This window comes from Chlorocebus sabaeus, chromosome 13 (assembly GCF_047675955.1).
Source record: "Chlorocebus sabaeus isolate Y175 chromosome 13, mChlSab1.0.hap1, whole genome shotgun sequence".
Classification (NCBI taxonomy): domain Eukaryota; kingdom Metazoa; phylum Chordata; class Mammalia; order Primates; family Cercopithecidae; genus Chlorocebus; species Chlorocebus sabaeus.
Window position 1 is genome coordinate 19,908,808 of NC_132916.1, and position 16,472 is coordinate 19,925,279.

The 16,472-nt window shown below is 43.5% G+C and overlaps 1 protein-coding gene across 7 annotated transcripts in view; it reads right to left on the minus strand.

Moving 5' to 3' along the window:
* Window positions 1-1,331: 1,331 nt before the first annotated feature.
* Window positions 1,332-16,472, minus strand: part of PLEKHG1 (pleckstrin homology and RhoGEF domain containing G1) — a 245,373-nt gene continuing 230,232 nt past the window's right edge. For 6 of the 7 annotated variants that reach the window (XM_008007562.3, XM_073022357.1, XM_073022356.1 and 3 more), the window contains 2 exons: window positions 10,192-11,815; window positions 1,332-2,502 (listed from right to left, as the gene is read on the minus strand). In XM_008007562.3, coding sequence (XP_008005753.3) covers window positions 1,439-2,502; window positions 10,192-11,815 — 2,688 coding nt within the window. In that variant the 3' untranslated portion in view covers window positions 1,332-1,438. Of the gene's footprint in view, window positions 2,503-5,399; window positions 7,414-10,191; window positions 11,816-16,472 lie in introns of those variants that run through there. The other variant, XM_038001114.2, reaches the window with a different exon arrangement.

A 16,472-nucleotide genomic window follows, 5' to 3' on the forward strand; every position in this document is an offset into this window, starting at 1 on the left:
AGTAACCAAAGATTTCATTCTTTTATATACCTGAAAACAATGAAAAAAGGCTCCCATGTTATGTGTGGTTTAGGAAATAGATTCTTGCCCCATTCCTGCAGCCAATGACTCATCAGGGCCAGGATCAAGGAGGTCATTTGGCAGAATCCCAAACTCAGGAGGGTGCATGTGCAAAGCTGCTCTGGAAAGGGTAAGTTTAAAGTGCTTTGTCTGATTTTAGCTCATACTTAACTTTGTATTGATTAGAAACAGGCACACAACATGGTCTGGTGGGATTTCAGTTTTGTTTTTTCTCTTTCAACTGTCTGTCATTTGAAGAGGTAATCAAATGGTTCCCAGAAGTCATCCCATCTTTTTTTTTTTTTTTTTTTTTTTAGACGGAGTCTCGTTGTGTCACCAGACTGGAATGTAATGGCATCATCTCGGCTCATTGCAACCTCCACCTCTTGGGTTCAAGGGATTCTCCTGCCTCAGCCTCCCGAGTAGCTGGGACTACAGGCAGGTGCCACCATGCTCGACTATTTTTTTTTTTGTATTTTTAGTAGAGACGGGGTTTCACCATGTTGGCCAGGATGGTCTTGATCTCTTGACCTCGTGATCCGCCCCCCTCACCCTCCCAAAGTGCTGGGATTACAGGCGTGAGCCACCGTGCCTAGCTCATCTTTTCTAATAGTTAAGTCAGTCTGCATTTTATTGACCATGGTTTTCTCTAAGTCATTAAGGAAATCATTCATTTCACCCCAGAAATTATATATAAACATGATGAGCAGCTCATTCTCTAGGCCTTGTCCAGGAATAGTGGTAAGGGGTTTTGCGTACAGAAAATGAGTCCTGCTACATTTTGATTTTCAACAGTCACACAATTTCTGCATCAAAATGACATAAAAGAATACCAGCACAAAAACCCTAAAATGGGCACCTCAGACTACACACCAATTACAGATCTCCGGCTTACGTTATCCTAAGGTCTTGCCACAAATATAACCAAAATGTGAGATATAAGCATAATTCTTTCAACAGCTTTCGTTGCCTTTTAAAACGTGACAAACTCTCCTTGCTGCCTTTAAGTCACAGGATAAAACTACCTGGCCCTTCTGGATAACAGGAAAGGATTATTGCATTCTTAAGGTGTGGGCACTATCGTCAGGTTACGGCCATCGTGTTAAAAGTCTAAAAAATTTCAAGTAAGATTGACTTACATGAAACATGAAGACACTCAGCATGAGAAAATATACTGTTGATGCCAACATGTGCTACAGTACAATCCTGGCTGCATCGTCAGCCATTTCAAAAAGTTGTGCTGTAAAAGAAAGTATATTTTACACCTCTGGTTCTTACAAAATTGTTTTAATCTGGTACACATAAAACACCTCATCAGCATCTGTAATGTTTTATGAGCAAAATAAGAAGTTGATTCAGGCAGTTATTATGAAGACCCTTAAGCAAAGCTGCTTGAACTGAGACACTGAAATTTTTCCCTTAGAGACTGGACAATATTTTGTTGATTGGGGGATGGCCCCCTCCAAAGATAGTCATTCAGTTTGTCAGAATCATTATATGGTGTCAGATATGGTGAAAGCTCAGGTTTGCTGTTAACCGGCTTTTTTGGAGCGCGCGGACTATTCAAGGAATGCGATGTGTTGCCGCTGCAGACCTTATCAGAAAAGTCAGCATCCACAAACTTTGAGTCAGATTTCCTTCTACGATTGTGAGATGGCTCCAACTCTGACTCATCTTCTTCTGACTTGATTTCCACATAGTCATCTTCATCTCCATCAGTCTCTTTGAAATTGGAAAAATAGTTCTGTGTTGCAATTTGGGCATTTAAGGGTAAATTTCTATTGACCACCACAACTTTCTGTGAGTCTTGGAGTGTGAGATCTGAGTTTTTTTCAGTGTCCTGTGGATGCGAGTCAGCAATATCTGGCAGTAAGTCCTGGCGACTCTCACACCTTGAACTTCTGTGTAAAGACAGCAGCTGCTGCTTTCCCATGTCACTAGGGTAGTTGATGGAGTCCATTGATTTGTTTATCAAGACGGAGGAAGATGACTGGGACCTGTGATAAGGCTGAGATTTCGCACTGATCCCTTTCCGACCTAAGGAGTTGTAAAGATGGTCCTGACACCAGTTCTCTTTGTTGGGCTGACTTACTACCACGCTGCATCTCTGCACAGAGCCCAGCAGAGGGTCGGAGGTTTGAAGAGAAGGTACAGAGCAAGCTGCGGACAATTGCCTGGGAGTACTTTTTGTATTGATCTCAAACGTGGGATATCTTGACCTCAAGTCTTGCTCTGGTGGGAGACAGAAATCTGCTAACTCTCCATTACTATAGGTTGAATGCAGAAGCCAATCTTCACTACCATGGTGGACCTGGGAAGGTGACGCAGACCTCAGGAGGGAGGATTCTTGAGGGCTGGCCCAGGCATCCTTCTGAATTTTCAAGGGAGACTCTCTGAATACAATCTGGTCATACAACTGGGAATACTCAGCAATCCTGGCACCTGGAAGGCAAATATTGAAACAGTAAATACACACAGGATGATTCCTATATGTGAAGATTAAAAATAAGACAATAATATTCTAACCAACATATTTTAAAATTTTGACAGTAGACAAGACTAAGTGATGTTTAAGGATGAGTAATCATTGAACTCTAAGCAACACACACACACACACAAATCCATGGTTTAATATAAATAAAAATGCCACCTAAAAGTTCATTTAATTTCATCTAATTCTCCATTATTCTGTTTCAACAGTAGGTCTGCAAATGTCCACTATATAGAATGAAAGTTTCTAGTGTTCTTTATAAGCATAAAACAGTGTCAGTGCTGAAAACATGCATCATAAAAATAAGAAAGTCAGCACTTCAGCCTGGTCAATGAAAAATCATTCAAGCAGTGTTTAAAAGCAGCATCGCAGGGCTGGGTGTGGTGGCTCACGCCTATAATTCTAGCACTTTGGGAGGCCAAACCAGGTGGATCACTTGAGGTCGGGAGTTCAAGACCAGCCTGGCCAACATGGTGACACCCCATCTCTAATAAAAATACAAAAATTTAGCCAGGCATGGTGATGTGCACCTGTAGTCCCAGCTACTTGGAAGGCTGAGGCAAGAGAATCGCTTGAACCTGGGCGGCAGAGGTTGCAGTGAGCCGATATCATGCCACTGCACTCCTGCCTGGGTAACAGAGCGAGACTCCATCTCAAAAAAAAAAAAAAAAAAGCAGCATGACCACAATCCACCATGCAATGGCTACCCCCTGGCTTCCGATCATTCTTCTTTGCTCTCAGACAACTGCTCCTAGAGAAGTTGGCTCCTGGCTGTTCCTGCACTTCTTGCTTCCAGACAGCCCTCCACCGCCATTGTCTGGGGAACCAATGTCTACTAAGGAAAGTTCTCCCCTCAAGTGCTTCAAAACCACATGTATTGACTCACTCACATCTCATTTCACATCCCCAAGAAGCAGAGCACTAAAGCCTAGGCCGCCAAGACATTAAGAAGGAACCGTCTGTGCATGTACTCAATAATCTAATGCCCTCTACTATTGGTTCAAGAATAGGACCTAACAGTTACTTCCACAAAAGCTTTTGCCACATAAAATTAAGCCACAAGTCCATTCTCCCCTCTGCCCTGATTCTGAGTACAGATATTTCTAAATATTAATACATTAACCATGCTATGGGTAGGAGATTCTCTTTAGCTAGCAATAATTTAAGATGGGAGCCCAGAGATGTCAATTTCAAGATCTGCCACCCTCCCCAATCCAGGTACCTGCACAACCACCCTAGAGTCAAAAAACTCTAATGCAGGGGTGTCCAATCTTTTGGCTTCCCCAGGAGACACTGGAGGAAGAAGAACTGTCTTGGGGCACACATAAAATACACTAACAGTAGTGATAGCTGATAAGCTTTTTAAAAATCGCAAAAACAAAACAAACAAAAAAACCCTTAATGTTTTAAGAAAGTTTACAAATTTGTGTTGGGCCACATTCAAAGCTGTCCTGGGCTGCATACAGCCTGTGGGCCATGGGTTGGACAAGCTTCCTGTAATGCATTTTGTATCTTGCTCAGACCACATTGACACAATCTCTGTGGAGGAAATGTATCCTACATATGACAACCAGCAGTTAATACTGTTTTCTTCTTCTTCTTTAAGCTATTTACATTTTTAATGATGTGTTATCAGTAAACTATTTCTTGAACTTAAACTATTAATAAATATTCATTTAGGTGAATTTTGCCATTTCTTTTGAGTCTATCTTCTATGAGGAGAGAAAACAACCTGTTATTGTTTGACCTTTAATTGTAATCCCAATCCCTCGCCCCCCATTCCCTGCGATCAAGGTAAACCGTCTAACTTCTCATTGCACACCTATACTCAGATCCTTTGAGTTTTCAACTCCAAATTCCTTGGAAGAACAGAGATTATTAGTGTTGAAATTCCTGGTTACAAAAATTTGAGAAATGATTCCTTAAAAGGCGCAGTAAAGACTCTTAATACTAACTAGGGTTTAGCAACATCTTAAGAGAAAGAGTGTAAAAGTCTCCACAGACACCAGTGTGCCCATGGTCGCCATCCTGAAACCTGTAATATTTCATTAACTATGAAACCCAGTCAAAAGCAGCTGGGCCTTTAATATAGTCATTAGTTAGCAGACCTACCTGAAAGGTAGATGGTCTGCTCAAGTCATTCTCACATACGGTATAGCCCTGAGCCTCATCCCACAGCTGTATCAGGAAGGCTTTGAACTTCTACAAGTTTCCAAGACGACGACAATCTTGGAAAATGTAGCAAAACTTTAAAAATTCAAACCAACTCTTCCAGTATCAAAATTTAACCATCAAGTTTTGTAAGAACAATCAGATCTTGACTTTAGCCCAGATAATCTGAAATCACATATCATCTAAAATATCCACAGTATTTCCCAGGCCTGTGTCTTCCTTATTATACGCTCCTTGACCTTTGCTTAATCAAGTCCTACCCATCTCTCAAGATTCTCCATAAGCCCTGTCCTTCTCCTTACTTGAATCATTTTCTGATTTCTCTTCTCTGAAGTCTTATACAGTGTGTACCTGCTGTTGCCTATGTGTGCATACACACACATGCAGACACACACAATTTGTATTGTTGTGTTGCTAATTATTTTATGTAGGTTACTTTATGTAGGTTATTTTCATTTTATGTGTTTTTTTTTTTTTTTTTTTTTTTTTTTTTGGGACGAAGTCTCACTCTATTGCCCAGGCTAGAGTGCAGTGGCACGATCTCGGCTCACTGCAACCTCCGTCTCCTGGGTTCAAGTGATTCTCCTGCCTCAGCCTACCTAGTAACTGGGACTATAGGCGTGCACCACCATGCCCAGCTAATTTTTGTATTTATAGTAAAGACAGGGTTTCGCCATGTTAGCCAAGCTGGTCTGAAACTCCTGGTCTCAAGTGATCCATCGGCCTTGGCCTCCCAAAGTGCTGGGATTACAGGTGTGAGTCATTGCGCCCGGCCATTTTATGTAAGTTACTTTATTAGTCCTTGAGCTTTTCTTTTCTTTTTTGAGACAGGGTCTTATTCTGTCAGCCAGGCTGGAGTGGAGTGGTATTATCATAATTTACTGCAGCCTCAAACTCCTGGGCTCAAATAATCCTCTTGCCTCAGCCTCCTGAGTACCTGGGACTATAGGCATGAGCCACTGTGCCTGGAAACTTTAAATTTTTAAATATTTTGTAGAGATGGAGTCTTGCTACGTTGCCCAGGCTGGTCACAAACTCCTGAGCTCAAGCAATCCTCCTGCTTTGGCCTCCCAAAGTGCTAGGATTACATGTGTGAGCCGCCTCGCCTGGCCTCTGAGCTTTTGGTCTGGGAGAACAATGCTGTACATTTCGTTCAACTCCCTATATAGCACCTAGCATGGTTCTAGACAGAAACTGGTCTCAATAACTAATTCATGACTCTCAAATTTTTTTCACTCCCTCCTTTATTTTACTTATTGTTCTGACTTCTCTTATTATCTCTTATTTTACTTATTGTTCGATTTATTTATTGTTCTGATTTTTTTGAGACAGAGTCTTGCTCTGTTGCCCAGGCTGGAATGCAGTGGTGCAATCTCAGCTCTCTGCAACTTCTGCTTCCTGGGTTCAAGCTTCAGCCTCCAGAGTAGCTGGGATTACAGGCGCCCAGCACCACACCTGGCTAATTCTTTATATTTTTAGTAGAGACAAGGTTTTACCATGTTGACCAGGCTGGTCTTGAACTCCTGACCTCAAGTGATCTGCCCACCTCAGCCTCCCAAAGTGCTGGGATTATAGGTGTGAGCCACTGCACCCAGCCTCCTCCTCTTATTTTAAGCCTAGTTTTAAAAATGGATGCACTTTCCTGAGACCATACCATTGGGAGTGGAAAGGTGGCCTGGAAATCAGGTCATAGCAGAAAAAGGAGAAGCAAGAAGACAGCTAAAATGCTTCCTATAGATAACTCATAATGGGAACAGTTTATCTTTGGATGATAGAGTTGACCATTTATCAATTTTGAATAAAAGGTATCTCACTAGTAGGCAATACAGGTGTGAGTCACTGCACCTGCTGATCTAACGGGGTTTTTTGTTTGTTTCAACTTCACCTTCTAAGAGAGTCTACAGCTTGTGTGACATCTATGTGAACAAGAAACAAGCTTCCAGAGCTCCAGCTGTAATTAAACAGATTCTATTAGCCAGATGTATGGGGAACAGTGAGTCTGAGATGACACCTCTGGCCTAAAAAGCTTCATATTAGCTGAGTTGAGGCTCCCCCATATCCTTAGTTCTAGTATTAACAGCTTGTATAGAATGTATACGTTATGATTACATGACAACCGCAAGAATGTCTCTGGTTTATTGCCTTTTTTGAGATTTGAAAGTTGGAGTTCTTATGATCTCAGACAAAAATTTAGAATAATCTTTGCCAAGGGAAATATCAAACAACATATTAATCCTCCAGACAGAGGATTAAAATCAATGTTTCTGATGTCGCTCGAGATGCAGACAAAAGCATAAAATTGTGCCTTCCCTACTCTACACAAGGAGGACAATTTCTCAAGCCTGTATGGAGTTTTCTCCCATGTGAAACGTCACCAAAAAACCCAGAAACCCAAAGGCCTCCTTGCTGTCAAAGACTCTCAGGAGGGAGGTCCGGTGGAACAAGATGACCAGCATGCTATGACAGGCTCTAAGATGTGGGAGCAACTGGACCTGGTTGGGTGATTTATAGGCAGAAATCTGACCCGGGGCCTGGAGACCCCGGCTAGAGAGTTCAATAAAGATGCTCGAGAGTTTCAGCAGGTGAATAAGGTGCTCCTCCTTCCGCACAGCACCGAGAGCAAGCTCCTGGCAAAGCGGCAAGGCCCACACGGAGAAGTCTGGAGAATCGGTCCATTCGATTACGACGTCCTGTGCCCAGATAAACAAGAAAGAGAAAAGGAGTCATCATGTCAACTGATGGAAAGCCTAGTGGGCACAGGAAGTGGTCTCGATCACCCAGCTGGAAGAGGTGTGGATATAACTCGTCAGGTCCTAGGGACGTGCCCCTGCCAGATGGCGGGGAAGACAGCACTCTCAGAAGATGACTTTGGAGAGATTTCCTCCTCTTTGCTGGGGAGAATGTCGACAGGAGCCCACCATGTCAAGAAAGGACCCAGACGCAAAGCTGAGAAAAGATCCTGAGGCATCCCAAGACACACCAGCAGGCAAAACAAAAAGGAGAGCCAACCAGAAGTGAAAAGAAAACCCCAATGTGAAATCATTTAATACTCAGAAGGTGGGTAAAAAAGAAGACTATTTAAGGTAGTCGTAGGCCCTAATGATTCGGTATCAAAGGACATGCTTCTATCAAGATTGGAGCTTTGTATTTTAGCAGGTGGTCCATATTCAAAACAACCTGCCCCAGAGAATTACTACTTTTTCAATGACAGTCTGTGGGCATAACCCATCATCATAAAAAACTCTAGCATTATATTTTCTCTTATTCTGAGGAGCTCCAACCCAGACTTAGTCAGTGCTTGCAATTGCCAATATACAACTGTTTCGAAGGCCATATATATTCCCCTACCCCACCAAAATTGTCCTCCTGCAGCTGGAACTCAGTCACTTTCCCTGTAACAGCAAACCAGCTTAGCAAACGCTAGCATCAGAATAGGGACTTGAATTACTCATAGTGCATCATGGCAAGGAGAAAAATACATGCATTCTGGTCTCACATGCATACAAAACCTTCATTTGATTAAAAAGAACTCAGAGTCTGCGAAATCCTTCAGGCATCAATTCCAGGACTTCGTTTCCCTATCTGTTAAGAAACTGTACTGAAGATTTAAACTTTAGACAATTCTTACTCTCAAAATTAAAAAAAAAAAGTTCCCTACAGATTCTTGTTATGTAACTTGTGGATTCATTTAAGATTTGGATATCCCTTTCCTATACTTCAGTTTCCATGGATGTCAATAAGTCAGTCCCAAAGACAGCATTTAATAGTTAGTGGCATCAACCTGCCCCAACGTGCTGATAATGAAGCTGATGATCAATGCTTGTCCTGATACTAAGCCATCACCCAGCTTTCACTTCTAATTACAGAATAGACTCCTCTCATTTGATACCAAGGTGGTCCTTTGTGAGAAAATCTGGGGCAGGATTTCTTAAAATATGATGAAAAAGGCATACTATTTGAAATGCGTATTCCTGAGCCTGTAGTCAGAAATCTCTCTGCATCTGGAGGTAAAAGCTCCTCAGGCGAGAGCCACTACCCTTGGACTTTTCTTTCCATGACAATCAGGGGCTTTATTCACACGTAGGCTCTTCCCCAAAGATCAGTGCTAAATTTTGGCCTTCAAAAAAGCCTAACCATGAGCATCTCATTCCCATAGTCCTCATCCTACAATATCACACCGAAGACTCTGGTTTAGTTGTGCTTCACAAAGGAGTCTAACTAAAGCATTAAACTCAGAAGCATATATGAAAATACTAAGTGAGATAGTGTTGAATGCATTACAGCAGCTATTTTAAAAAATCGAGTAGTAGGCCAGGTGTGGTGGCTCACGCCTGTACTCCTAGCACTTTGGGAGGCCAAGGCGGGAGGGTCACTTGAGCCCAGGAGTTTGAGAGCAGCCTGGGCAATATGATTAAATCCCATCTCTACAAAAAAACTACAAAAAAATTTAGCAGGGCATGGTGGTGCACACCTGTAGTCCCAGCTACTAGAGAGGCTGAGGTGGGAGGATCACCTGAGCCCAGGAGGCAGAGGCTGCAGTAAGCCATGTTCATGCTACTGCACTCCCGCCTGGGTGACAGAGCCAGACCCTATCTCAAAAAAAAAAAAAAAAATTGAGTAGTAATGGAAATATGTGAGAAAACAACTGATTTATAGTGTGAGCAACTAAGGAAAGTATAATGGCTGGCATGGTGGCTCACGCCTGTAATCCCAGCACTTTGGGAGGCTGAGGCAAGAGGACGGTTTGAACCCAGGAGCTGAGATCAGCCTGGGCAACATGGTGAAACCCTTTCTGTACAAAAAATTTAAAAAGTAGCTGGGCGTGGTGGTAAGTGCCTCTGGTCCCCGTTCCTCAGGAGGCTGAGGTGGGAGGATTGCTTGAGTCTGGGGAGGCTGAGGCTGCAGTGAGCTGTGATTATGTCATTGTACTCCAGTCTGGGTGACAGTGAGATCCTGTCTCAAAAAAAAAAAAAGAAAAAAAAAAAAGGATGCAAAAAAAAAAAAAACCCTCTTTTTGTTAGCATGAGTTGGCATTTTTGTTGAGATCCTGAAGCAAGAAACAATGTGATTCTATATGCTTCCAAACCTTAGAAGATTACACACACCCCTCCTCCTCCTAAGAAATTACTGATGTACTGGAAAAATTGGAGCTATCACAGTTAAGTTAAAACTGATTGCTTTTTTCATACTTTAGATTACCTTAGAGAAAACTCTTCCTTAAAACATTATCTCTGTAGTTACGATGTTACGTGCACACCACCACCTGCTGAGGCATAATCCTGCTACAGTGTGCGTAATTCATAGGGGGTGATGCGGGAAAGGCCAGGATGGTTTTGTTTGTGGTCTTACTTTGAGATGACAAAGCGTGTCAGTGTTCTCACAGGTGTGTCCTTTTAAAGGACATCTGAAATCTGAAAACTGCTCTCCCCTCTTACTTTGGAGAAGGAAGAAGGGCAGGGTGCACATACCAATGGCGGGCCCTCCTTGCTTCTTCTCTTCCAAGATGGCAGCCAGGTCTTTGTGCACGGATTTCTGATGCTGACTGGCCGGCGGCTGCTCCAACTCCGGACTTCTCACTTTTAAAAGTTGATTTGCCTTCTTAATCTTCTGACTGTACTGCCGAGCCATCATAAACACCCTGCTTTTTGTCTTATCTGTGGCCTCCAACCCCAGGTCAGGGTTTTCTGGGTCTGTTTGAGACAGGCCACTGTTGGCCTGGTCATAGGGATTGTCCATGAGGGGCAATTCGCTGGCCAGAGAAAGCCGGTTAAGGCTCATAAAAGAGCCTTCTTTAGAAATCAGGTCTTCCTCAAAGGGGCAGTTGGCATGGCTGGCTCTGCCGGCCCTGCTCTTCACAGGCGCGAGGAGAGCCTGGCTCTCGGGCAGGGATAGTGTGGACACAGAGCGCCCTGCCTCCCGGCTCAGCTCAGGCGTGCTCTCTGCGTATAGCCTGTCTGGCACATCATCCTTGCTCACAGGAAATGCTGCCAGGAGACGGTCTCTGGCCTTGTCTTCGTTTTTCTTGATGTAATTTTCCAGGTCATTCCAGATTTCATCTACTTCTTCAGACAGTTTATCAGATACAGGCTTATCAGGCATAGAAAAGTTACAGCTGGGAGAGTCGTACAGCAAACTCAGATAATCATGATCGGGGATGGCCTGATGGTAAGGGGCTTCATCCTCACTGAACTGGAGGCTGTCTTGGGAAACAAACGGCCTCAGGCTGTCACAGCACACGAAGTCAGCCTCCAGTCCCAAAAAGGTGCTCCGCTTTGCACGCTTTAGGCTGCTGCACTTAAAACCCAGCGACGGAGGATCTGGGAGCCCTATGGTGTCATAGATGTTCTCCTCAACTGCTTGGAGTTCATGTGTGCTTTGGCTGGATGCCTCTCCACCTGAGAGCGCGCCATCTTTTTGTGCGTAAAGAGAGCCCTTACTGTGGCCAGCTTGCCTCTTTGTGAAGGCTAACTCTGGGGTGCTCTTGGGGCGAACGGAGTCCCTGGCTGATTTAGAGGGCGTGGATTCAGCTTCTTCCCGCTTAGCAACCATTAGTTTTAGGTCCTCATAACTGATGTTATCATAGACATGGTCGATGTCATCAATAGTCAACTCGATGGATGACCCAAAGGGGGCCATTTCCTCCTGCCCTCCTGTTTTGGGGCCGTTCTGCAGTTCCCTAGTTCTGTCACTAGTTCCTATTTCAGGAGGGCACGTGTTGCTCTCCCCAGCACTGCTGGCCCGCCTGACAATCCTGTGACCAGAGCTGGAGGTCTCTGTGGACTCCATCTGTCCCATGTGCCAGCTGCAAGGGCGACTAGAAGTGCTGTCTTCACATAGTCGGGTAGAGTTCAGATCTGAGGAGGAAAAGGAGGGCACGAACATCTGATAATCATCTTCGTCATCTTCGTTCTCCTGCGGGGACCGCCGGCTGGGAAACAAGGCTTGCCTGATCTGGTGGTCGGTCCAGATGTTTCTGAGGGCTCCACCCGTTCGAAGCACGCTGATCATGGCAGAACTGCTGGGCTGACTGTTTCTCTGGGCAGGAGATGGCCTTGCTGAAGTCAGCTGGGGAGATCCTTCCTCTCTAGAAACCTGAGGAAGATGGAAACATATCAACTAAATCACAGCACCATGGAGAAGACACATAACTCAGGAATTTCTCCTGTGTTTACACACGGCCTCCCCCACTAGGCTTTAACCTTCTTTTATTTTTTTTTTCTGAGATGGGGTCTTGCTGTGTTACCAAGGCTGATCTCAAACTCCTGGACTCAAGCAATCCTCCCAACTCAGCCTCCGAAGTAGCTGGTACTACAGGTGTGAGCCACTGCATCTGGCTGAGTGTTTAACTGACTTGAAAAGCACTTCAGATATTTTCAAAAAGGGAAGGACAGGAACTAATATATACTTAGGAACTAGGCTGGGCAATGTGCAGACATTCTCCAAACTTAATATTCACAATCATTTTATGAATTAGATATGATCGTACCAATCTCACAGTAAGGAAATCTAGGTTCCTGAAGTTTCAGTAACTTGCTCTAGTCAGTAGTAAGGCTGGTGCTAGAACCCAGGTCTAACCCCAAACCCTTTGCCCCAAAGCACGATGTAAGCTAAATACAGAAAACTCTTAGATTCTTCAAATAAGTCTGGTGTACACTTGGCAAATATTCATTGCATAAATTAATATACATAGAAGTGAAGGGCCATGCTATCTGGTTTCTATTTGAGACTTTCTAAGAAGCTTTAGAGCCAGTGCTTGTCTCCCAGGGGTTTTAGCATGGTTTCTGGTATACTAAAAGCCCCTTCTGCTGACCTGACCGCACACTCCAAGGATTTCTCTTAAATCTGCAGACCCACCAGGAATATGGCCAGCACTACCTTGGTTTATAGATCCTAGGCAAAGAGTTTTTATTGTAGGAATGTAATTTAATCCTCTGTTGAGTTAATGATATTTTTACTTATTTCAAAATACATTTAATTAACATTTAGTTGCCTATAAGGAAGTAAAATAGGAACGATATTAATAATTTTTAAATTTTTATTGTTTTCTTTGAGACAGAATCTCACTCTGTCGCCCAGGCTGGAGTGCAGGCTGGATCACTTGGCGTGATCTTGGCTCACTGCAACCTCTGCCTCCTGGTGTTCAAGCAATTCTCGTGCTTCAGCCTCTGGAGTAGCTGGGATTATAGATGCCCACCACCATGGTTGGCTAATTTTCGTATTTTTAGTAGAGACAGGGTTTTGCTGTGTTGGCCAGGCTGGTCTTAGACAAAGTCCTGGCCTCAAGAGATCCGCCCACCTTGGCCTCTCAAAGTGCTAGAATTATAGGCATGAGCCACTGCACCCGGCCAAATTAGTGATTTCTGATCAAAGAAAACAATGAGGTCTTTTATAACTTGGAACCCTTCTGGATGGAGCTCGGTGGTGCACACAGGAGCAGATACCCTCTGATCCTATTCTGCAGATAGAAGGATTAACTTCAAAGGCTTGAAAGGGTTCAGACCTAATTAGTACCAGGGACATATATTCTAATAAAACACTACAGTAACCCACTGGAAATGTCAAATAAGCAAGAACTTTTCATCACATATCAATGAAAATGGGATATATGTTAATTGGAATATCTATTAGGGAGGGAAGAGAGTAGAGAGACAATAATAAAATTTCATCCTAAATGTTATTTTTCTATTAAAACTTAAGCAATTCAATTAGTCATTTATTTCTTTTCACACATACATACACACACAATATTTATACCTAATATTTGTTCAGATATATGTTTTTCACATTATTTAATATAACTTCCTCTTCACCTTACTCAGACTGCACTGGTGTAATGTTATAAAAATACAGGCACTCAGTAACTACTTTTTATAAAGTAAAACAAGGTTAATATTAACTAGTTAAATTATGACAAAACACTTTTAAAGTGTAACAAAATTATTTCGTGTTTCTCAGCCAAAAGTGATCCATCCCAGAAAATTCCCATAGGTTTTAGAAAATTAGGAGACCTGAATTGTTAATATTGAAGTTATCTTTTTAAGGTAATTACACTTGAAATGAAAATAGCAGTTTTGGCCAGGCACAGTGGCTCACGCCTATAATCCCAGCACTTTGGGAGGCTGAGGCGGGTGGATCACCTGAGGTCGGGAGTTCAAGACCAGCCTGACCAACATGGAGAAACCCATCTGTACTATAAATACAAATTAGCTGGGCGTGGTGGCACATGACTGTAATACCAGCTACTTGGAAGGCTGAGGCAGGAGAATTGCTTGAACCTGGGAAGCAGAGGTTGCAGTGAGCTGAGATGGCACCATTGCACTCCAGCCTGGGCAACAAGAGCAAAACTCCGTCTCAAAAAAAAAAAAGAGCAGTTTTTTTGGAAGCTGTAAATTTACATCAAATTAATCATTAAGAAAATTGAAGATGCTCTTAAATTAAGAAGTAATCATCCAGGCACGGTGGCTTATGCCTGTAATCCCAGCACTTTGGGAGGCCAAGGCAGGCAGATCACTTGAGCCCAGGAGCTAGAGACCAGCCTGGGCAACATGGTGAGATACCCCGTCTCTACAAAAACAAATTTTAAAAAGAAAGAAAGAGAGAAAGAGGAAAAGAGAGAAAGAGGCAGTGAGTGAGAGAGAGAGAGAAAGAGAGAGAAAGAAAGGAGAGAGAGACAGAAAGAGGGGGCGGGGAGGGAGAGAGAGAGAGAGAGAGACAGACAGACAGACAGACAGGATGGACACAGTGACACACACCTGTAACCCCAGCACTTTGGGAGGTGAAGGTGGTAGGATCACTTGAGTTAAGGAGCTTGAGACCAGCCTGGGCAACATAGTTAGACCTTGTCTCTACAAAAAATGAAAGAGTTAGCTGGGCGTGGTGGCGCATGCCTGTAGTCCAGTTACTTGAGAGGCTGAGGTAGGAGGATTCCTGAGCCTGGGAGGTGGAGGCTGCAGTGAGCTGAGACTGTGCCACTGCATTCCAGCCTGGGTGACAGAGTAAGACCCTGTCTCAAAATAAATAATTTTTTTTTTTAAAGGAAAGAATCAGCATATGGTTGGTCACAATATTGAAAGTCATGGTAAAAACCGCACTTACTTTTGCACCAGCCTCATAATTTCAATACCTCAATTTTACCACAGCCGGAATGAACTTTTTTCCTCTCCTTCCACATTCTCAGCATTTGAGCTATTTAACAATGATATTAGCTATCATGTTTTTGTTTTTTGAGATGGAGTCTCACCCTGTCACCCAGGCTAGAGTGCAGTGGCACGATCTCGGCTCACTGCAACCCCCGCCTCCCGGGTTCAAGCAATTCTCCTGCCTCAGCCTCCGGAGTACCTGGGACTACAGGCGCATGCTGTCACACCTGGCTAATTTTTTGTATTTTAGTAGAGACGGGGTTTCACCGTGTTCGCCAGGCTGATTGTGAACTCCCGAGCTTAGGCAATCTGCCCGCCTCGGCCTCCCAAAGTTCTGGGATTACAGGCGTAAGCCACCCTGCCTGGCCTATATTAGCTATAATTTATAGAACACTTGCTTTGTGCCAAATATTCCATTAATAAGCACTTTTAAGAACATGTTGCATTTAATCTTTATAACAGTTCTGTAAATTAGGAAACCAAGTCCTGGTAAGGTTAAGCAATTTGCCTGCAATCACACGGTTTATAAATGGCAGAAATGGATTTGAATCCGTGTCTTAATCCACAGCTTACACATGAGCTTAACCGCCTCATACACACATGTACGCAGTCTCAGAATATATATTCTGGGAGAAATAGTAAGCTATTATTAAGAAATATTTCCTGTTATAAACTACTTATTTATTTATGAGACAGAATCTCACTCTGTTGCCCAGGCTGGAGTGCAGTGGCACTATCTCAGCTCACTGCAACTTCTGCTTCCCGGCTCAAATGATTCTCCAGCCTTGACTTCCCAAGTAGCTGGGACCACAGGCACAAGCCACCACACCTAGCTCATTTTTGTATTTCTTTTGTAGAGAGGGGGGTTTTGCCATGTTGCCCAGGCTGATCTTGAATTCCTGAGCTCAAAGTGATCTGCCAATCTTGGCCTCCCAAAGTGCTAGGATTACAGGTGTGAGCCACCTGTATAACACGCCTAGTTGTTATAAACTCTTTCATTAGCAGTAAATCTGATCTCCTTGAATTTAATGCACCTTCAGCACATTACTATTAGGAGATGGAATTTTATCACAAAAAGAAAGCATGGGTGTTTTCCTTCTTGCCTTCTGATTGTATCAGGTTTGGTTATGCCCATATGGACCTGGCTTGAGCATTGCTGTAGAAAGTTTCCAAGCAGCTCCTGAGATTGAATCTCTAGAGCTCTTTGATGGGGAGATTCCTTCTTCTAGCACTGAGAGGGGCACGGCTCCACAATGCTACTATGGCTGCTTTGAAGGGCAGGGAGCCTTCTGCAGTGACCCCACTTATGAAATCAAAACCTTATGCCATACTTCAGGACAATGAACCAATTAATATTAATAAGTTTCACACGTTTCCAAACAAAAACATGTATTACCTGAAAAAAAAATGCACACGCCTCAGCCATGACAATCACTTAAAGGTAAGACTATGTTCGGCCGGGCCTGGTGGCTCACGCCTGTAATCCCAGCACTTTGGGAGGCCGAGACGGGTGGATCACCTGTGGTCAGGAGTTCCAGACTGGCATTGCCAACTTGGTGAAACCCCCAGCTCTACTAAAAATACAAAAATTAGGTGGGCATAGTGGTGGG